The sequence below is a fragment of the Panthera uncia genome, assembly GCF_023721935.1.
Source record: "Panthera uncia isolate 11264 chromosome A1 unlocalized genomic scaffold, Puncia_PCG_1.0 HiC_scaffold_17, whole genome shotgun sequence".
NCBI lineage: Eukaryota > Metazoa > Chordata > Mammalia > Carnivora > Felidae > Panthera > Panthera uncia.
The window spans coordinates 20,648,238-20,671,854 of NW_026057577.1; the positions used below are offsets into that span (position 1 = coordinate 20,648,238).

General features: G+C 44.3%; 1 protein-coding gene across 2 annotated transcripts in view; it reads left to right on the forward strand.

Annotated features, from left to right (window-relative positions):
* The window catches only part of GRAMD2B (GRAM domain containing 2B), a 124,501-nt gene that overhangs the window by 82,480 nt on the left and 18,404 nt on the right, over nucleotides 1–23,617 (forward strand). For both annotated transcript variants that reach the window (XM_049648442.1, XM_049648443.1), the window contains exons 2-5: nucleotides 13,869–13,988; nucleotides 17,212–17,323; nucleotides 20,149–20,215; nucleotides 21,149–21,252. In XM_049648442.1, the coding sequence (XP_049504399.1) occupies nucleotides 13,869–13,988; nucleotides 17,212–17,323; nucleotides 20,149–20,215; nucleotides 21,149–21,252 (403 nt within the window). The remainder of the gene's footprint in view (nucleotides 1–13,868; nucleotides 13,989–17,211; nucleotides 17,324–20,148; nucleotides 20,216–21,148; nucleotides 21,253–23,617) is intronic.

Below are 23,617 nucleotides of genomic sequence, written 5' to 3' on the forward strand. Positions count from 1 at the left end.
TTTTTTTTTTTTTTTTTTTTTTTTTTTTTTTTTTTTTTTTTACACATAAGCTAGTTTGAGTTGGGTTTCTATCCCTTCAGAATCAGAATCGTGACAATTAAATGCTTTTTGGGATTGAGTTGCCTTAAGCATTGAGAGAAGAGCAGGGATTGGGGCACACAGAATCAGAAGATAGAAAGGTAGCAGTGAGTCACGTGGTTAGTCACCAGCTAGGTACTTGTCCATTTTAATGCGAATGAGGGGAGCTCTGTGGGACCCATTTAAAGAGGTGTGGGGGCACCTGGGTGGCTCAGTTGGTTAAGCATCCGACTTCGGCTCAGGTCATGATCTAGCAGTCCATGAGTTGGAGCCCCGCATTGGACTCTGTGCTGACAGCTCAGAGTCTGGAGCCTGTTTCAGATTCTGTGTCTCCCTCTCTGTCTGACCCTCCCCCTTTCATGCTCTGTCTCTGTTTCAAAAATAAAGAAACGTTAGAAAAAAAAATTTTTTTTTAATTAAAAAAAAAAAAGGTGTGTTGGAGGGGTGCCTGAGTGGCTCAGTGGGTTAAGTGTCCCAACTTCGGCTCAGGTCATGCTCTCCCAGTTTGTGAGTTCAAGTCCTGCATTAGGCTCTGTGCTGACAGCTCAGAGCCTGGAGCCTGCTTCAGATTCTGTGTCTCCCTCTCTCTCTCTGTACCACCCCCATTCACATGCTGTCTCTCTCTCTCCCAAAAATAAGTAAACATTAAAAAGAGAGAGAGAGAGAGAGAGAGAGGTGTGTTGGGGCCAGTTGGTGGCCTGGGGTAAGCCTTTCTTCCCTGCCTGGTATAACTGCTGAGTAGGAGCTAGCCCCTTGGCTATGGCAGTGTGCTTGGGACTCAGCACAAGTAGTTTCCAGCCAGCAGAACCTTCCTTCTGCAGTCAGATAGCCTTTTTGCTCTCGTTCTCTTGGGCTCTGATGGTTTCTGAGATACTTTGCTAACGATATGTTAGCCACCTATTGCTGACAATAGACATCTGTTACGTCGAACTGTCACATCTAAATCTATGTTTGCAAAACCCCACTCACCCAACTCCATTCCCTCCTATGGTCCCTGTAGTTTTTGGTGGCAGTTCTATTTTCCCCATCCCCCAGAACCTTGGGGTTATCTTGGATGTTGCTCTCCATTGCTTGTTCTCTGCTCCCTTCTGGTATTATCTCTGGATTTGTTCTCCAGTGCAGTCTCTGCTTCTTGCCTTAAACTCATCCTCCTGTCTGCCTCCAGCACCCCCCACCCCACCCCTGTGCCTGGCCACAGATGGAGTATAATCCTCCAGAAGTATGTAGCTCATCAGGTCCTCACGATCGAAGTGTGGGGAACAGTGAGCACTTAATATCCTGTCTGCTTAAAAATTCCTTCTGCTTAAAAATGTTCACTTTATCCCTGCTGCACGACAAATGAAGTCCAAACGCAGCCCGCTCTCATGGGACTCAAACTTGACCACAACATAATTGACTCTTCTTTCTGCTGCCTATACTCCAGAGAAAACCAAACTGCTAGATTTCCTTGTGCATGTGTGACTCAACCTTGTCTGCGTGTTTTTGCTTCTGCCTTTCCTTGTATTTCTGCTGCCCTTTTGGAATCTCTACAAGTCTAAATTATATGTACCCAGCTCAAACGTCCATCCTTCCTTCCCCCAATGACCGTTGCACAAATACAGTGTCTCTTTGGATAGAAAAGTGCCAAAGGTGACCACATTGTGATACTGGAAGGTTTTGATTTTCTCCATCCAACAGGATTGATTGATTGATTGATTTTTACTTACAGCACAAATAGAAATACAGTTTACACTTCCGGTTTCTTGTACTGAAATGTATTTCTGACAGCTTTAATATGTGTCTGCTAAATGAGAAAAGACATATTGCTCCCATACACACACACAGTGATCATGCTTATTTCCTCCACAAATCTTCCCTGGTTTTCCTCTTGACAATTGGAAGAGATTTCTGAATTCCCAAGGCACTATCTTTGTGGTAGACATCCCTTATAACCTGTATTATGCTTTACTTAGGTGCTAAATTAAAATTCCCTGTAGAGGCTAAGTCCTGAAGAGGGCAGCATCTGGCAGTATATTTTACACTTAGTAGGAACTCAAACTTTGGAGGATAGTGGGGCACCCGGGTGGCTTAGTCGGTTAAGCATCTGACTCTTGATTTTGGCTCAGGTCATGATCTCATAGCTGGTGAGTTTGAGTCCTGGGTTGGGCTATGCACTGACAGTGCAGAGCCTGCCTGGGATTCTCTCTCATTCTCTCTGTCTACCCCTCCCCCACTCATGATCGCTCTCACTCTCTCTCTCTCTCTGCCTCCTTCCCTCCCTCCCTCTCTCTCAAAATAAATAAAACATTAAAAAATAAAAACACTTGAAAACAAGGACTTGGATAGCAGACTCACCTACTTTTATGATTTATGCTATATTTTACAACTTCTTTATAAGGATACTAACATGTTTTTAAATGTTCACAAAATAATACAGTGCATTAAAATTTATCAAGAACTCAATTCCTGCCTCTCCCATTCTCCATCTGCCTCCCTGGTAGCTTCTTCTGACAGTACCTGATTTACCTCTTGTGGTTACTTCATTATCTACAAAAATGTTTATATTTTTTCTTACTAACTTTAAACCTTATCTCTTCACTTTCCTGTTTTGATGGAACATAAGTCAACTCAGACTAACTCCCTGCTTCCCTCTACCTACCCCCAATGTTAAGTAGGCATATCCCTCTAAGTCCTATTTTCTCTTTTATCCCTTTATTTTTTTAATGTTTATTTATTTGAGAGAGAGAGAGAGAGAGAGAGAGAGAGAGTACGTGCAGTGGAGGGCCAGAGATAGGGAGACACAGAATCTGAAGCAGGCTCCAGCCTCTGAGCTGTCAGTCCAGAGCCCGACACGGGGCTTGAACCCACGAACAGTAAGATCATGATCTGAGCTGAAGGTGGATGCTTAATCGACCGAGCCACCCAGGTGCCCCTTTCTTTTCTCTCTTTCAATAGTATATCAACCTACGTCTGATGAACAGCCAGTGCACAGGTTTTCTCATGAGAGTTTGGGGGTGTGCTTGAAGGGAGGTGAGTGAGGGTGTCAGGAGCATAGGAGAGGTGGACAAGGCAGGTCACCAGGTGCCTTGTAAGCTATTATGGACTTGGACTCAGAATTGAAGAGTCGGGGTTCCTAGGTGGCTCTGCTCTGTCAATTAAGTGTCAGACTCTTGATGTCAGCTCAGGTCATGATCTCACAGTTCGTGAGTTTGAGCGCCATGTTGGGCTCTGCACTGACAATGTGGAACCCCATGGGGATTGTCTCCCCTGCCCCCTCTGCCCCTCCCCTGCTCGCTCACTATCTCTCAAAATAAGTAAACTTACTATGAAAAAAAAAAACAAAGAGAATTAAAGAGTCAAGGAAGGTTTCCCTTGCCCCATAATCTGGTTCATGGGTACCATCTTCTCTCTCAGAAGATATGCATTAGAAGACTATGGGTTTGTGCTTGTTTGGTTGTCTGTCTGAAGTTTTCTTCTGTGCTCTCAAGTCTGTTTCCTAAGGATTTTACTTTGCTGTTGGTACCAGAAAGGTTGTCAACTAAAAGACTGAACATACTTAGGTGCAGGGTACCCAGTATGGAGTGTGGAGCCCCACAGTGCTGTTTGTTTATGTTGGTCTTTTCGTTAAGTCTTCAGGCTTTCTTCAAGGGGCTGGCAGTCCTGTGTTGTCGTCTCCTATTTCAGAAAGAGGGACTAGAGAGCTGTTCTGGGATCTATGGAAGGACATGGGTAGTGGATTGGCGCCTAGCCTGGGGACTACTTGATTCCAAATGGGAGGATGAGAAGGATTCACTGTGGGGCTCCACACTCCATCCTGGGTACCCTGCACCTAAGTATGTTCAGTCTTTTAGTTGACAACCTTTCTGGTATCTCACCTCCATGGCTAAGTATCTGCCAGCTTGATGGTAGGTCTGATGATGGGAGCGGGGGTCCAGAGGAGGCATTTAAAGAACTCTTATTCAGGGGCTCCTGCGTGGCTCAGTCAGTTGAGCATCCGACTCTGGATTCTGGCTCAGGTCACGATCTCAGGGTCATGGGATTGAGCCCCACCTTGGGCTCCATGCTAAGCATGGAGCCTGCTTAAGATTCTCTTTCACTATATGGCCCTTTGTAGCAACATGGATGGAACTGGAGAGTGTGATGCTAAGTGAAATAAGCCATACAGAGAAAGACAGATACCATATGGTTTCACTCTTATGTGGATCCTGAGAAACGTAACAGAAACCCATGGGGGAGGGGAAGGAAAAAAAAAAAAAAAAAAAAGAGGTTAGAGTGGGAGAGAGCCAAAGCATAAGAGACTGTTAAAAACTGAGAACAAACTGAGGGTTGATGGGGGGTGGGAAGGAGGGGAGGGTGGGTGATGGGTATTGAGGAGGGCACCTTTTGGGATGAGCACTGGGTGTTGTACGGAAACCAATTTGACAATAAACTTCATATATTGGAAAAAAAAAAAAAAAAGATTCTCTTTCACTCTTTCTCTGCCCTTCTCCCCCATTCATGCTGTCTCAAAATAAAATAAAATAGAATAAAATAAAATAGCATAAAATAATAAAATCGCCTTGACACCTTTAATTTAATCTCATGTATTCATCCACTTCTTAGTCCTCCTCCTACAGCACCTCACAGGACTCTGATAGACCAGATCACTGTTCTCTTATCTTCCATTAACGCCCATGTTCTAAGTACAGCTTCCTTACGTTGCTGCACAAGTTAATATTGTACTTTACTTTCCACTTTACATAGTACAGAAATTTGGGGACTTAACGCTTCTGTTGATGCTTTCCCTCCATTATCAGCAGGAGTGTTACATTTTTTAGTTATTTTAAAGGGCTCAGAAAGGAGAGACAAACATTTGTGCTCAATCTCTCCCTCTTGAACTAGAAAGCCTGTCAGGTTTCATTAAAGGTTTCACTGAAACCAAAGAATACTATGTTTTGGGCATTTTTTTCTATCTGCCAGGAAGCCCATCAGGAAAAAAAAAAAAAAGTTAATTTGTCAAAGATATTTTATTATTATTTGTCAGAGACATTTATTTTGAAATTTTTAATGTTAATTGTTTCTTTTTGACAGAGAGACAGACAGAGCACAAGACAGGGAGGGGCAGAGAGAGACAGAGAGGGAGACACAGAATCCAAAGCAGACTCCAGGCTCTGAGCTGTCAGCACAGAGCCCTATGCGAGGCTCGAACTCACAAACCGTGAGATCATGTCCTGAGCCGAAGTCGGACGCTTAACCAACTGAGCCACCCAGATACCCCGTTATTTATTTTGACAGAAAGAGAGAGGGGGAGAGAGAGAGAGAGAGGGAAAGGGAGAGAGAGAGAGAGAGAGAGAGAGAGAGAAAGAGAGAGAATCCCAAGTAGGCTTGTGCTGACAGCACAGAGCCCGATGTGGGGCTCACTCTCACAAACCATGGGATCACCACCAGATCTGAAATCAAGAGTCTGATGCCTAACCGACTGAGCCACCCAGGTGCCCCAACATTTTATTTTAATGTTATGCCAACCCCTAATATCCACTGAACTTCTAATTGTTTAACATCATTTATTCAAAAAGTCGATTCTAGAATATTGCAAGCATTGGTTATGTAGTTGTGATAAGACTGTGTCTCCTAAATGTTTCAATCAATTGACCATTACAAAAATTGGCAAAATGTACATGTAAGCAGCTAATTCACAATACAGGAAATTTAAAAATATATGAGAACATACTCAACCTTACTCATAAGAAGAGAACAGTAAATCAAAATGATAATGGGATTTTTCTTTACCTCTCACATTTGCAAAGATCAAAAATTTAAAACGAGTCATTAAATTACTATTGTTATCCTGTGTACCAGGCACTCAGAAATTTTTTTTTTTTAGTTTCACACTTTACTAGTAAGAATGTATAAACACTGTTTTACATGGTGGGTGTGGCTTACAAAACCTCTACTGAGGGCAATTTGGCAACAACTATAAATGTTTTAAATTGTGTTTGTTTTGACACAGGTGATCCATTTCCAGGAAATTATCCTATGGATATATTCACACACATAATAAACATACAAGGATATTTGTTGCGGTGTTATTTTTATTTGTCATTAGATGAAATCCACCTAAATGCCCATCAATAAGGAACTGATTAAATTATAATTCATCCTTTACAGTGGAACTCATGCAGTCATTAAAAAGAATGAGGAAGCCCTGTATATTCTGATAGGGAAAGAGCACATTTATAAACAAAAAAAAAAAAAAAGAAGAAGAAAAGGAAACTATATGATAACATGGTATCATTTGTGCTTTAAAAATACACACTCAGATGTGCCCAGCCTCTTCCTGGAAAGACACACAGTTGCCAGGAACAGTAGTGGGTGCCTCTTTGGAGAAAAACAGGGCCACCGTGAAATAGGGATAGAAAGGAGATTTGGTTTTTGATTTGTAACTTTTTTTTTTTAAGTTTATTTTTGAGAGAGCACAAGTAGGGGAGGGGCAGAGAGAGAAGAGGAAACAGGATCCAAAGCAGATTCCATGCTGGCACCAGTAAGCCCAGCGTGGGGCTTGAGCTCAAGAACAGTGAGATCCTTGTGGTTTGTGAGTTCAAGCCCTACGTCGGGCTCTGTGCTGACAGCTCAGAGCCTGGAGCCTGCTTTGAATTCTGTGTCCCCCTCTCTCTCTACCCCACCCCTGCTTGTGCTCTCTCTCTGTCTTTCAAAAATTAATAAACATTAAAAAAAAAAAAAGTAAATAAAAAAGAACAGTGAGATCATGACCTGAAATTGAAGTCAGAAGCTCAACCAACTAAGCCACCCAGGTGCCCCATTTTTGTAAGTTTTTTTTTTTAATTGAAGTCTAGTTGATACACAATGTGACAGAGTTGCAGGTGTACAACATAGTGATTCCACAGGTCTATACCTTATGCTGTGATCACCATGAGTGCAGTTATCGTACAGTATTAAATACCATCCAACTGTATTCCCTGTGCTCTACCCTTCATCCCCGACTTACTCATTCCATAACGGGAAGCCGGAATGTCCCCTTCACCCGTTTTCCCCATCCTCCTACTCCTACCCCTACCCCTGTGGCAGCTGTCACTTAGTTCTCTGTATGTATGGGTCTCTTTCTGCTTTTAGATTGTATTTATTCATTTGTTTTTTAGACTCCCACTATAAATGAAATCGTAAGATACTTGTCTTTGTCAGTCTGACTTCTTTCACTTAGCACAATACCCTCTGGGTCTATCCATGTTGTGACAAATAGCAAGGTCTCATTCTTTTTAATGGCTGTGTGATATTCCATTGTGTATCTATACTGGATCTTCTTTATTCATCGATAGATGCTTGGGCTGCTTCCACAGCTTGGCTATTGTAAACAATGCTGCAGTAAACATAGGGGTGCATATATTTTCTCAAATCAGTATGTTTGTTTTCTTTGGGCAAATACCCAGAAGTGGGATTGTTGGGTTGTATGGTATTTCTATTTTTAATTTTTTGAGGAACTTCCATATTGTTTTCCACACTGGCTGCCCCAAGTGACATTCACACCAACAGTGCACAAGGGTTCCATTTTCTTCACACCCTCACCAGCCCTTGTTAGTTCTTGTCTTTTTTAAGTCTGGCCATTCTGACAGGTGTGAGGTGATATCTCACTGTGGTTTTGATTTTCGTTTCCCTGATGACTGGCGAAGATTAGACACATCTTTTCATGTGTCTTTTGGCCTTATGGATAGCTTCTTTGGAAAAATGTCTGTTCGGGTCCTCTGCCCATTTTCTTAGATTATTTATTTTTTGGTGTTGAGTTGTATAAGTTTTTTATGTATTTTGAATACTAACCGCTTACCAGATGAATCATTTGCAAATAGCTTCTTGCATTCAGTAGGTTGACTTTTTATTTTGTTGATGGTTCCCTTCACTGTATACAGGCTTTTTATTTTGGTGTAGTCCCAATAGTTGATTTTTGCTTTTGTTTCCTTTGCCCAAGAAGACATATCTAGAAGAATGTTGCTAAGGTTAATGTCAAAGAGATTACTCACTCTGTTTTCTTCTAGGAGTGTTATGGTTTCAGGTCTCACACATAAGTCTTTAATCCATTTTGAGTTTATTTTTGTGTATGGTATAAGAAAGTGTTCCAGTTTCATTATTTTACATGTAGCTGTCCATTGTTCCCAGCACCATTTATTGAAGAGACTATATTTTCCCTATTGTGCATTTTTGTTTCCTTTGTCATAGATTAATTGACCATATAAGTGTGGGTGTATTTCTGGGCTCTCTATTCTGTCCCATTGATCTATGTGTCTGTTTTTGTGCCGGTACCATACCGTTTTGATTACTATAGCTTTGTGTAGTATATCCTGAAATCTGGGATAGTGATGTCTCCAGGTTTGCTCTTCTTTGTCAAGATTGCTTTGGGTATTTGGGGTCTTTTGTGGCTCCAAACAAATTTTAGGATTATTTGTTCTAGTTCTGTGAAAAATGCTGTTGGTATTTTGGTAGGGATTGCACTGACTGTGTAGATGGCTTTGGATAGGATAGACGTTTTAACCATATTCTTTCAATCCATGAACACGGGCTGTCTTTTCACTTGTGTCCTCTTCTCTTTCTTTCGTCAATGTTTTACAGTTTTCAGAGCTCCATTTGTGACTTTTGAATTATGCCTTCTGCTTCTAATACTCAGAAATGAATATGTAGATAGATAAATAAAATGTAAAGCTTCTAGACCAAGACAGACTGTATCTGAATTACAAATGAAACTCTTTTTCCTGACTTACAAAAATCTAGTTGGGGAGATTTGGCATTTACTTTGTAATTGGAGACACTGAGGGGTCTTAGAGGGGCCCTGGTCTCCATCACCAACTCCTGCACCTTTGCACCCCATTCTGTTCCCTTATGGTTCCTGTGAAGTCCCAGTTTGTACTGTGGCTGCTGCCCACCCACCCCCAGAGCCCTCCTCTGTCCTTATAGCCCATCTTTTGCTTCTCACAAATTGCCACCCTTGCCTGCCAGCCAGTCTTGAAGCCACTAAGCAAGCAGCACACCCAAATCAAGGGTTTGGTGCCCCAGGCCTTGGCTTGCCTGGGTGCACATGAGTGTTCAGTACAGCATTTCAGCACAACACTGTACTGTGACAGACCTGGCCTTCATCACAACAGTCCCATTTCCAGGATTTTATCTCATGGAGACTGTCTGGGGAAACATAGCCTATCCTCAGGTCACTTCCAAACTTTGTTGGTCAAGACTGTGGTTTCAGGATATGATGATCAGGGATTTTTTTGTTTAAGTGACAATGGATATAAACCTACCCTCACCCACACTACCATAAGGGAGTTTATGACATTTTTTATGCCTTCGCTTAGACCGATTTAACTTGAAGGTAGGTCCAAACACGGGAATTCACCACTGGAATTGGGAAGGTACACAGCTACCTGGACTAAACCACAGGGAGGCACCTGTAAAAGTTCTCATTTACCTGGAGACACAGCCCATTCACTCACATGAGATGCAACTGAATCCTCATTCTGCCCAGTAGCTGCTTGGACAGCTTGTAACTTTTGAATTATGCCTTCTGCTTGGGACTTGCTTGGGATGATGGCTAAATTCAACTCATTCCCAGCATGAGGGACAAAAGGCCTGGGAGATGAATGTGACAGGAGAAAGGAGAGTGGAGTTTACCTTAAACTCAAAGAGACTCTTTCCAGGATGAATGGGACTTGGCTTCGTGTAAGAATTCTGATTCTGAAAAATGGTGAAAGGTTGATCATCTTATCATCAGATTAATGAGGTCTGGGAATTGACACATAATGTACTGTCGATAGGGATTGTCCAACCCTTGTTTTTATTTGTAGATTGCATAACAGTGCGGGGCAGTGTCTCTTCCTGAAAATAGCACTTCCTAGCTGGTGATAAGAACGCATTCTCCTAAACAGTACTATCCGGCTTGGTTAGCATGAGCATGACTCTGTCTCACTGCTCTGGAATCCCTACTGAAAGCTTTCAGGGCCTATAAGTGGCCCTTCAGTTGGGTTGGAGATGGGAGAAGAAATAACTTGCCAAGGCCGAGTACAGATTGATCCTCTGTCCCCAGCATCTGCTGCTGCTTCTAAGCATCCTTAAAACCACCAGCCACTTGTTTGTTCAGGTGCCCAGCCCTGAGCATCCTGCCCTGCCATCGGGAACCTTTCTGATAAGCATTTGTTGAAAGAGGAAGGTTGGAACGTGCCACTGCTGGGGCATCCACTAGGGCCGCCTCCAATGATCGCTGAGAAGTTCCAGCAAGTACGTCTTGCAAGTACCCAATGCCAGCAGCAATTATTTGGCGGAAAACAGCCTTTGCCATCACTGCAGTTAAGGGTGTGGGGCAAAGATCAGCTCATGGGGTGTTGGGGAGAGCAGACCTCACCCTCACCAGTAGGGCAGGAGAGCTCACTGAGGACGACATGGACCGTGTGTGTACCATGATGCGGAATCCATGCCAGTATAAGCTCCCAGACTTGTTCTGCAACAGACGAAAGGACGTCAAGGATGGAAAAAATACAACCAGGTCTTGGCCAATGGTACAAACACCAAACTACGCGAAGGCCTGGAGTGACTGGTGAAGATTCAGGCCCAAAGAAGGTGGCACCCCTCTGGGGACTTCGTGTCCGAGGCCAGCACTCAAAGACCACAGGCTGCTGTGGCCATACTGTGGGTGGGTCCAAGGAATCTTTAGGCCTTGTCTGTGAATAAATAGTTTATACATGGAAGGAAGGAAGGAAGAGGGAAGGAGAAAGAAAAAGAAAAAAGGAAGGAAGGAAAAAGAAGGAAGGAAAGAAAGAAAAGGAAAAGAAAGATTATTCTTTTGGTTTGGTTTTGGGGTTTTTTTAGTTGACCCTCCTAGTCACTGTCCCTGAAAGGCCTTGTCTTGTTTAAAAAAAAGAAAGAGGGGCGCCTGTGTAGCTCAGTCATTTAAGCGTTGGACTCTTGATTCCGCTCAGGTCGCTCAGGTCCCACGACCCTGGGATCGCACCTCGCATCTGGCTCTGTCCTGAGCATGGAGCCTCCTTAAGATCTCTGCCTCCTTCTGCCCCTCCCTGACTCATGTAGGTGTTTTCTCTTTCTCTCTAAGAAAAGAAAAAAAAAAAAAAACGAAAAAACCTGATTTCTTTATTTTCATGCTTTAAATGAGACCTGTTACTTCCTCTCCCTTGCTGGTGAATTCAGCTTTAGGGCTGGTAACTTGAGAGCCACTGAGGGGCCTCAAGGAACCGTTCCATTCCCCTCCCATGCTCTGCTTACTCAGACACTGGCAGTCTCTGCTGTTGAGATTGTCCGTAGTTTAGTCTGCCGCCACAGGATGTCAGAGGTAAGGGGTGCTTGCAGGAGTGATCTCGTCTGCATTAGGAATCAACTTGCTTGAGTTTTCCGTAGCATCTTCAAGTCAACAAAACTCTAAAACTGAAATCAGCCCATACAGCAGTGTCACTTTGTGTTTGAGACACTACAGGATGAATCCCATATCAGTCAACATGTATTAAGGACCACTATGAGCAGGGGCACCTCAGTGGCTCAGTTGGTTGAGTGTCTGACTTCAGCTCAGGTCACAAACTCATGGTTTGTGAGTTCGAGCCCCACATCGGGCTCTGTGCTGACAGCTCAGAGCCTGGAGCCTGCTTTGGATTCTGTGTCTCCCTCTCTCTCTGCCCTTCCCCTGCTTATGCTCTGTCTCTCTCTGTCTCTCAAAAATAAATAAAATGTTTAAAAATAATTTTTTTAAAAAGGACCACTATGAGCCAAATGCTGAGCTGAGTGCTGTGGAAAAAACACACGAGTTCCCCATTTTTAAGGAATTTAGTAATTGGATAAATAAGACATTTGCCTAGAGCTGAGGTCCCCTTAGGGCTACATCCAGAGGGGCACATTTTTATGAGTGCTTCTTAGTGGGAAGGCTCTTTCTAAGTACACAGAGGTGCTGGATAGGACAGCAGTGGCTTGGTTCTTGTATAAAATCAGTAAATATGTAAATAAATGCTGAGTGGATTATTGAGGGTCCACACAGATTTATTCTCCCTACTTCAAGAGGGGCTCTCAAGTGGATTGCTGTCTGATGCCTTTGAAGAATCAGTGTGTGTGTCTTGGGGAGGGGAATTAGGAGAGATATGCTCTAAAGCCCCTTAAGAGTTCCCAAATTCTCTGAGTCTGTGAATTAAACTGGATGCTAACATTAAACAAAATCCTCTATTTTAAACCAGAGCGGTGTTTTCCTATTAATATTTCAAAGTCTTCCCTTTACCTTTCATCACATAATGCAATTCATTTATGGACTGAATTCTTTTAATGTGCTTAAGTGCTTTTGAGTGCTTTGAGAATTGAAGAAGTGGAAAGTTGGGCTCCCGTCCTTGAATATTTATGTACTTAGGAAGAGAGAAATACTAACCACAGTATAAGAGTATCCATCCACCATATGTAGGGATTGTCCATTGGATACCTTGTCAAATACCCTTGGTGTTGATGGTGACACTACAGCAGTGTTACTGGTATGGGCTGGCAACCTCAAATACTGTGAAAAGTGTCTTAAGCAAGCAACCACAAAACTTCAACTAACCGGTGACATTTCCTGCCTGTGCGGTCATCTGCAGGTGAAGACACCAAGTAGGTGGTGAATGGGGATTAAAATTAGCCGAACGATCATAGCGACGCTATCTTCGTATTTTCCCTTTCTGTTCAGCCACCGTGGTGTTGTCACATTCTCAGAAATCTGTCTTGTGAATCCTGTGCTTTGCAGACTGACACCAAAGAAGGTCTGCTCCATGGAAATTAAAACACCGTGTATGTGCCTTCCCGCCTTCCTTTCTCTCCTCTTGCTCGTATTGGAATTGGTGTCCCCAGTCCCTAACATTGAGGGAACTCAGCTCCTGTAGCCACCACACTCATTACCTCCATTGGTTTGTGGTTCAGCGTGCAAACCATCCTGACTTGCTTTTGCCTCTAGTCCTTCGTTTACCAAGGTCAGCCCTAAAAGCCTAGTGATCGTGATTATATACCAGCACTCACCTAGACTCTGTGGTCAGTATAAAAGGCAATAAGATCCTCACCCCGCCCTGGAGCTCTCACACTAAAGAGCTAATAAGGGGGCTAGATGGATGGACCAGTGACTGGGGGAGGGGGGTAGATGGCAGGGAGAAGAGTTAGAGAATAGGAGGGTGAGTGTGGACCCAGAGGCCTCCCAACTCAGAGCCATTCTGATTCTGTGAACTTGGCCAAGTTGATAAGTGAGAGCCTCAGATTCCAGATCTGTAATCTGGGAGTAATAATTCCTACCCAGCCTGGGTGGCGGTGTAGATTAGACTGGAAATTGCTTAGAGAGGTCCTTGGTTAAAACATCGACAACCCAAAATGGGACCTATAGATATCTACAACATTGGGTGTTAAGGGAAATGCAGACAAAGGGGCGGGGGCTCCCAGCAGAAAGGCTCACAGCTGGCTGTGAGCCTGTGTGCTGTGCACGTGTGTGCAGGGGCCCTCCCAGCCTCCAGGTGATCTGTCACCTCAGCATGCTAGCTGGGCAGAGCTGGGCAGCGTGGGGCCCTCCTGCGCACGCCCGGCAGCCACCAAGTCCCCACAAAGTCAGATGTTTACCTGCAGCAGCAGGCAGGACCTGGAGCTCCTGCCCTTGAGGCACCAGCTGAGAGGCTTCAGAATGGAGATCTGGAAAGCGCACAGCTGTCCACGCTGACTTCAGCCTGTTGTGGGGCTTGAACATCATTCCCCTCTCCAGAAAGCAAGGTTTTCTCATCGTTTTTCCTTCCACACGTCCCCCTTCCCCGGATGTCTAAGGTGAAACGTTTTTCTCTCTTCTCCAGCTCAGAGGCTGAGAATGGTTTGGAGGAGAAAAAGAAGATCTGCAGGTCGCCAACAGCCCAGTCCCCTACCCCGTCCTGCGAGGCTGAGTCCCCAGACCAGAAGAGAATCATTTCCTTGCGGTGAGTGTCCTCACGTTGACGCTTGGTTCTTTGGGGCCTTTGGGGAGGAGGGGTGGCTGGGAGGAGCTGATGTTTCTAGTTCAATGGCCGTTGTCACAAGTGAGGATCCACTGTAACCAGATAACCCCCTGAGAAAGAAGTGGGGTGGTTTTCCTCAGTCTCGGCACGGATGCGTGCCTTCTTTTCTCATCCCTTTCTGGCAGCTTAATTTCTCCTTCCTGCCCCAGCCTACTGCAGAACACCTGCCCCTCTCTTCAAGGACTGATCTTGCTAAGTGATAAAGCCAGGATAGCCCATTGCCTGGCATAGGTTGATACAGCACCTGGAAAGGCTGGCCGGGGTGCTGGTGTGGCCCGCCCAGGTTGGAGTATCTGCTCTGCCTGTGCGTGTGCACACCTGTCTCGCTTTCCTGGCAGCCACGAAAAAGCGGAGGGGGAGCCCTGCCTGGGATCCCCGGACAGGGTGTGCATGTCCGTTTCTTGGGGCCGGTGCTGGTAGGTCCAGCGGCAGTTTGGTCGTGAGCCTAGAAGGGAACAGGCAGTTTTGAGATGAGGCGCGGTCCCTGTCACTCTCAGAGACTCTTTGTTACATGCTTTTTCTCACATGCAAGGAAGAAGTAGGAGCTCAGAGTTGTTTTTGTGCCCTCATCAGAGAATGATCATTTCAGTGGTCAGTTACGGTGCATGTAGCCAGGGGTCTGTACTGAGTGGTGGAGCGATTGTTCATGTCTCTGTTACTGGAACTGTCAGAACTGTACCTTCTGGGTCTTTGAGCCTCTGCTAAAGGATAATTAAATAACTCCTGCCTTTCCCTTCCTTCCTGGCTTACACAGCCCATTCCCTCTCTCCACATCCTTCCTTCACTCAAGACCAAGCCTAAGTCTTCTCTCTCCCCCACATTTTTCTTTCCTGCCCCTTCCACTTCTCTCTTCATCAGTTCTGCATGGCTGTTTGGACACATCTCACTTTCAGTGCTTCTCTCCATAGCTGTTTGCTGTCAGAGCACCTTGCCTCACTCAGCAAATGAGGCTCCAGCAAACGCACAAAGCATGCCGTTTCTTGTATCTTTCACCATTATTGACTGGCTCCAGCAGGCGCTTTAAAAACACTGTGGCTTTTTCTCTGCCTCCCCCAGGCTTTGGGTGAGAATAATACACTCATCATGAGGGCGTGTTTGTCAAACGGTGTGGGTGTGTCATCTGTGCAGTTGCAAAGAGCCCCACGCTTGATTTAATGCTCTGCCCTGTCTGGAAATTCCTAATACTTGAATAAGAGGCCCTACATTTTCATTCTGCACTCGACTTCCGGTCCTGCGCATAGTGACCTGTGAGATGAGAGAGTAACAGAGTAGACACAAAGATACCAATGCCATATAAATAAGCGCCCCTTCCACCCCTTCCCCAGAGACCAGTGCTGTGCACACAAGCCCCTTCTGCTTGCGCCTCTTGAATTTGTCAGGGGTACATCTGCCTTGCCTGTCAGAATTTGCTTACAGTCCTTCAAAAGGGCTGATTGTTGCCTTGATGATTCCATTAACATTTACTAGTGTGAATCAGTCATGGTAATTAATTCGGATTAGTGGATGGTATACTAATAGGTAAATTGCCATTTGTAAAAATAATTTTATTTTTGACTACAAATGTTTACTCATAATTTCAAAAAAAAAAAAAAAAAAGTAATCCCTAGAATTCCAAAGTCATTTGTATCTGCGAATAGGTTCAGTGGCCAGTAGCTAAATCCAAATCTGACACCTGGAATCAATGAGAGGTATTTCACCTGTGGTTAGAGCATCATGGACCCAAACTGTTGTGGCTGGCAGCAGCTTGGAATATCATTTGGCCCATCTTTTCAGGGCTGAGAAACCCAGAGTCTGTAGTCTTAACTGCAGTCATTTCTGTCTCTCAGTCACACCCTTGTACCACCTGAATTACTCAAGATTCTTAACTCTGCTTTGAACCAAATACTCATTTTTTTTTAATTTTTTTTAACGTTTATTTATTTTTGAGACAGAGAGAGACAGAGCATGAATGGGGGAGGTTCAGAGAGAGGGGGAGACACAGAATCTGAAACAGGCTCCAGGCTCTGAGCCATCAGCACAGAGCCCGACGTGGGGCTGGAACTCACGGACCGTGAGATCATGACCTGAGCCAAAGTCGGATGCTCAACCGACTGAGCCACCCAGGCGCCCTGAACCAAATATTCATTTTAACTGAGCCTCTTTCTAAGGAATCATACTATAGGATCATGGATTTCATGTGCCATTTTTCCCCATAATGAAAAAAAAATACATAATTGTATCATAAAAGTTGTTTGTATATACATCTCTGAAAACCATACATGCATTCCACTTGAGAATGATTCTGTTTGTCTGTCAGGTTGAAGATATGTGCAAATTCACACACCTACTCAAATGAAGAGCCAGGACTAGAATCACCTTAGAAACAAATACTGGAGCTCTGACCTCTGTCCTTAGTAGAACAAAGGAAAACTTGACTTTACAACGTGGTCTTCATTTTTATCCTGATTTCACTTCTACTGTTTTCCCACTCTGGGATGTTTTGTTTCTCTTTTCCTTATACCCAACTCCTGCTTATCCTCTGAGGCCCAGTGTATTAAACCTACGTTGTGCTGTCGATCTCCTCTTACCTCCTTTTGAACTTAGGGTCTCTATACCTCCTCCTAATAGCTGTGGTATGTATTATTATTGGGTGCTACGTCTTGTACTGCCTTAGAAAAAAGATGTTGGATGCATTCACAGGCTTCTTAAGGAAAAAGACCGTCTTGTGTCCCTCTGGGCCTTTAATACAATGCCCTACTCATTTAACCCATGTTAAATATTAATAGAATTCTGAAACGAAAATATTCTTTGATCGAATTATAGCTGCAGTTTTGTTTAATAATTTGCCTACAGTACTTTTACTGCTTAAAATCCTTTGAGATGGTATAATTACCTTCACAATTCAGTTTGTATTTCTCCCTTCTAGAAGTCTGCATTTCTGCAGATTGAGGTTGTGGCCCTGTGAAACCATCCCAGTCTCCCACACACTATGCTGTGTACATGTTCTTAGAGTATTAGGAGTGATCACTGGTGTCCAGAAAAACAAAACAAAACAAATGTCAGGTTTTCTTGTGAGATGGCATGCTAATCAAGATTTATTACAATAGGATTAATGAGTAGCATTAAACAATTCATCTTACAGACTCCCTGGGTTCTCTTTGCTCAGGTCAAAATCCAGTTTTGATGGTGCCTCTTTAGCAAGTGATAAGAACGACTGTAAAACAGAAAGCAAAAATGAATCTAAGATGGACAGGAAGAAGTCTTCGTCTTCCAGCCAGGTAACTTGGGAATGCGGACTGCACTGATCAGAGGATGGGGGGACCCCTAGAGCCAAGGGAAAGGAAGGACCCAAATGTGTATCTTCCTGCCGTTCACGACTCTCGTAGGCAGATAGTAGAGAATCTGGAACACAGAACAGGATGCAGATCCTTCGGCCGACTATTAATCAGTTTCATATTTCCCCACTGACCTTCCGGTATATCCTGGGTGGCGGTGAGTTGCATACCGTGACCCCTAACTCTGACAAGTGCCCCAAGAGCAGGGACCTATGTGGTCATGTGCTGGTCTAAAAACCAGCCAAGATAATTAGCTCGCCTAATGATTAAGAGAGTTGTGATGTCCTTGCATCAAAATGAAAGAGTGTGATACAGCACCTGTGTCAATGGAAGGCAACCCAGCTTCCCACTGAAGAGGAAAACCTGTGGACCGTCATGATTCTCCTCCAGAAGCAGTTCAGTTCTGCTCTAAAACCCACCCCGATAGGTAACTAAGCCCAGTCCTGTGTCATGGAGTGTGGCATACTTACTGGGACCAGTAGTTTGAGGTTGTTTTTTAACACTCCCCCCGCTAAATACTCGAATATGTGTTTCCTAAGAAGGAGAACAAAAAACCCATTGGCACACACAAGAAATTTAACTGAATAGTAAATACACAAAAATATTACTCCTATAAAATCCATTTCAGAATTCCACAATCTTCCAGTAGTCAATGCCTGCATAAATGTTTTTTGCCCCCCCCCCAAACGAATCCAGTCAGGAGCCAAATAATGGATTTATCTGTCCCTTTTTTTTTTTTTAATTTTTTAATGTTTTTATTTATTTTTGAGACAGAGAGAGACAGAGCATGAGCAGGGGAGAGGAAGAGAGAGAGGGAGACACAGAATCTGAAGCAGGCTCCAGGCTCCAAGCTGTCAGCACAGAGCCTGACGCGGGGCTCGAACTCACGGACCGTGAGATTGTGACCTGAGCCCAACTGACCGAGCCACCCAGGCGCCCCTATCTGTCCCTTTTAATGTACATCATTTCCACTGCCTTTTTTTTTTTTTCTTCCGTTTATTACATTCACATTTGTGAAGACTTCATGTTCCAGGTTGTTTTTTGGATTTTTTGGCTCAGGTTATTTTTCTTAAACGCTTTCATTTTTGAGAGAGACAGATCACGAGCAAGGGAGGGGCAGAAAGAGAGGGAGACACAGAATCCAAAGCAGGCTCCAGGCTCTGAGCTGTCAGCACAGAGCCCAACAGAGGGCTCAAATCCAGAACCAGGAGATAATGACCTTAGCAGAAGTCGAACAAATAACCACCTGAGCCACCCAGGCGCCCCTTGGCCCAGGTTACTTTTAAATCAACTCATGCAACCAATGCTCACTGTAGCCATTAAAAAAGAAAAAAAGAATCTCAGGAAAGCCTCCTTGGAACACCTCGCTTTAATCCGGGTAACTTTCTGGATGCAAAATGTACTTTTAGGAAGCAGCATGAGATAACCTACTTTACATGAGGCGTTTATAAAATAGCTGACTTGCGGGGCTCCATCGATCGCCTCTAGGACCTTTCTAAAGCTCTTCCTTATGGCGATCTTGGGCCAATTCTGCGTGGTTTGGCATGAAGGGCCTGCTTGTACTGTCTCTCTGTTCTGCTCATAAGACTTTTTTTTTTTTATCAAAAGCATCCTGTCAGAGAGCGCCTGAGTGGCTCAGTCAGTTAAGTGCCCGACTTGATTTCGGCTCAGGTCATGATCTCAGAATTTGTGAGTTCAAGCCCCGCGCTGGGCTCTGTACTGACAACATAGAGCCTGCTTGGGATTCTCTCTCTCCCTGTGTCTCTGCCCCTCCCCTGCTCATGCTCTCTCTCTCTCTCAAAATAAATAAATACACATTAAAAAAAAAAAAAAATCCTGTCAGCCAGAGGTCCTGTGGGAGGAGGACCAGTTCTGCCTCTTAGCTGAGTGGTGCCATTTAAATGACTCAGTTTCCCTGAGGCACACTGTCCAGATGAATGGAATGGGGACACCAATTCCCCGGGTTATTTTGGGGATGCTATTTGGGAAGGCGTGTGACCAAATGTAAATGGCTGGCTGTACATTGTTGTTGTCGCAGTTGTGGAAACACATGCCTTGAACATGAAGCGATGTGCCATCTTTCAGACTCTTGGGGCTGCCACCGCCCTGGAGAGTTAAGCTTATTTTTACGAAGTCCTAATTTGGCTTGATGGTCGTGTCGCCCTGACACTGGCTAAGGATATGCCCTCACGACAGAAAGAGTGATAGGGACAACACCAGGTAGTGGGTCTTTTGGATGTATTGTCCGTTTAAGCTTTATGGCGGTCCTCTGAGACAGGTAGTATATGTGCCTTCTGGCACAGAGGAGGAAGCTGAGGCCCAGCAAAGCTAACTCACTAGGTCACAGTCACACACCAAAGGGGACATGTAGCCAAGACTTGAGCTAGGTTTATCTGAGCTCTTAACCACTGCTGTCCTCCTAGAGTACTTGGATCTTTAGTGGCCTAGGATCTACTACCTTCCCTGGTAAGATCCCTTCGTGTCATTTATTAGGAATGTCCTTGGCCAGCCACCTTGGCACAAGGCTGCAGCATGATTTCACTTGTCTTTCCAACCAGCAAGTCACTATCTTGTTGGAAAATGAAACCTTTGTGCCCCGCCTTCTTTGAGGGGTTGTGTCGAAGACTGTACGATCAGAGACAAGGAGTTCCTAAAGATACTCTGTGAAGGGAGGGGAAATTTGTTATGTAATTTACATTGAAGTTAAAATTGGTGATGTTATGCCAAGAAATGCCAGCGGTGACGCCTGTGTTGTGTTCTCCTTGTAGTATAAGGCAAACATGCACTTCCACAAGCTGTTTCTTGATGTCCCAACTGAAGAACCATTGAGGCAGAGTAAGTTCTGACCTGTTTGACTGTTTTGAAAATACGCTAGTTGGCTGGGGGAGAGAAAGCGGGCTCCGTCTGGGAACAGAATCACCAAGGGGAACGTGGGTTCGAAAGTTATGATGTAACGGTGATAGCAGCTTCATTCAGCTTTCATCAAGCATCTTGAAAGACGAGAGAGTAGAATGGGAAACTGAATCCCTCCACATGACAGGGAACCCTCCAAGATGATTCCGGAATGATCTCCTCACCTTCTGTATTCACTGCTGCAGTGCACTGCATTTGGGCTGTCCTGAGATTTCAGATAGCAAGGCTGGAGGAAGAGAGGCCACTAGAAGAAGGCAGAAAGGAAACACAGATTCTCATGTGCAGACACGTGTCCGTCCCTGAGCTGTACTGGGCGTGATTATCACACCGGAGCATCTTATCCAGCACGCCAGTTAGGACCTACTCAGCTCCTCTTAGGTCCATTAAGACCAAGGTTCCATTCTAGCTTCCAGGATACAGATGTTGAGGCAGGATGTCTCTCATGATGGCCAAACATGTGGGTCACATGCGCTTCCCGCAGTGAGATCATCCACTTCAAAAGGAGTCATTAGTGACAGTCCCAGGGAAGGAGGGGCAGGACTGCCGACATTAGCACAGGCTGACGTACCTTCCTAAGTAGAGGACATCTTGAAACTCCATTCTTGAACTCTTATTTGCGGTGATAGCCTTGTCTTGCCATTTTCATTGTTGTACTCATGTGTGTAAGGCTTTGGATTAAAACACAAACCCTCTTCCCCATATCTTTATTCCACTAAAGATGACTGACAACGAAGTGACAGATCTTTTGAGTACGAGTGTATTGCCTCTGCCAGTCCTGAGTCCCCAACATACATACGCAATTTTTATTTTACCTGGAAACTCTAAATGCTCTTATACCTGTATGTATTTTCCCAGGTTTTACGTGTGCTCTACAGAAAGAGATATTATACCAGGGGAAGCTCTTCGTATCAGAAAACTGGATTTGTTTTCATTCCAAGGTGTTCGGAAAAGACACTAAGGTTAGTATAAGTTTTTTTTAAAACAAAGCTACGCACTTCATTATATATTGTGAATATCAGTCATTTTCAATGTAACAGTGTTTATAAATATTTGTATTGTTATCATACCCTTATATGTTTATTTCCTTTATCGTTGTTCCTAATATTACAGGTTCTAAATGCCATTAAATGACACTAAGTTCCCTTTTCCCCTAAAGACCACTCTCGATGTATTTCTCTATATACATATATCTCTCCCACAACCCTATGCTAACTCCTTTTTACCCAGATGTCACCAGAGACCTCTTACAGCTATTCATTTGGAGAGTGTGCCATAATTTGTTTCAAAGGCATATATTACACCCAAGACCTTTTTTTAAATAAATAATGATTTTTGCACTGTGTACATATCAGTTACCAGTCAGAGACACGTAGAAAAACAAGCCTATCAATAAGCTAGTGATTAGAGCTCAGTTTGTAGCATCACCAGCACCACGTGAGCAGGAACTGAAACATTTACAGCCTGGTCTGGGAGAGTCAAACACCCACCATCCCCAGTGGACCACAACTGACAACTTGTCCTTCTCATAAAAAAGATGTAGGGGAGGACAGGCCCAAGACACGTGAGCTGTTAAGGAGGGTAGCTTGAAGGAACTGGCAGTTTTCCCAATGCGCTTCTAAGCAAAGACCTTGGGACTGTGTTATAAGAAGGAAAAAGATAATTCCATCCCACTGACATTCTTTCCCTTTGACCGGCGATGTCACGCCATTCAGGCCACCACAGCGAGGAGTCAGAGAAACACCTTCTTAGGGTCGTGTGACCTAATGAGTTTTGAACCATTCTGATTCATGATTGTAAATAAGCAGCTTTTATATCCATGAAGTCGCTGACTGAAAACCTTTTGTTGTGAGTGGTAGATAGGTTTTATTTAAATAGTCTCCCTAAAGCGCCTGTCAGGCTTTTAGACAATGACCACATCACAAATACAATGGAAATTCTCCATTTTGCTGGTGTTGGGTCAACAGACTAGCACACCACTCTTCAGGTCAGACGTGTTATTTTAATGTTGTTCCCAAATCATAAAGAGTCGTGTTTAGATACACATACTTTGGTAAACACTATTACCCGAATCAGTATCACACAAAGCACAATTAAGCAGTGCTCCACTGTATTTCTAGATTTCTCATTTATAAGAACTTGTTCATGGAGTAGGGAAGGGATTGGGTAGCAGTGACCTCCTGTTCAGCGTGATAGGCTAATTCTCAGGAATTCAGACAGAGCCAACATCTCTGATGAAAGCAGCGCGTCCAGAGACATTCGTGAACAAAGACTTAGTCTTTGTTAAAGGATGGAAGGGATGGGGGAATTCTTGTTTGTTTTTTAAGTTTACTTATTTATTTTGAGAGGGAGAGAGTGCGCATGAGCAGGGGAGCAGGGGAGGGGCAGAGAGAGAATCCCAATCAGGCTCTGCACTGTCAGCACAGAGCCCAATGCAGCGCTCGAACTCACAAACCATGAATGAGTTCAAGTCCTGGCTACACGTCTCCCTTGGCGTGTGATTGTGACCTAGTGAGTTAGCCTCGCTAGGCCTCAGCTTCCTCCTCTGCACCAGAAGGCACATATACTACCTGCCTCAGAGGACCCCCATAAGGGCTTAAATGGACAATACATTCAATACTAGGGCCATTTCTGGGTAGTTTGGCATGAAAGGCCTGCTTGTACTGTCTCTCTGTTCTGCTCCTAAGACTTTTTTTTTTTTTTTTTTTTTTATATCAAAAGCATCCTGTCAGGGGCACCTAGGTGGCTCAGTCAGTTAAGTGTCTGACTCTTGATTTTGGCTTAGGTCATGATCCCACAGTTCGTGAGTTCAAACCCCGCGCTGGGCTCTGTGCTGACAACATAGAGCCTGCTTGGGATTCTCTCTCTCCCTCTCTCTCTGTCCCTCCCCTGCTCACATACTCTCTCTCTCTCAAAATAAATAAATACACATTTTAAAAAAAAATCATGTCAGGCAGAGGTCCTGTGGGAGGAGGACCAGTTCTGCCTCTTAGCTGAGTGGTGCCATTTAAATGACTCAGTTTCCCTGAGGCACACTGTCCAGACGAATGGAATGGGGACAGCAGTTCCCCGGGTTATTTTGGGGATGCTATTTGGGAAGGCATGTGACCAAATGTAAATGGCTGGCTGTACATTGTTGTTGTCACAGTTGTGGAAACACATGCCTTGAACATGAAGCGATGTGCCATCTTTCAGACTCTTGGGGCTGCCACCGCCCTAGAGAGTTAAGCTTATTTTTACGAAGTCCTAATTTGGCTGGATGGTCGTGTCGCCCTGATACTGGCTAAGGATATGCCCTCACGACAAAAAGAGTGATAGGGACAACAC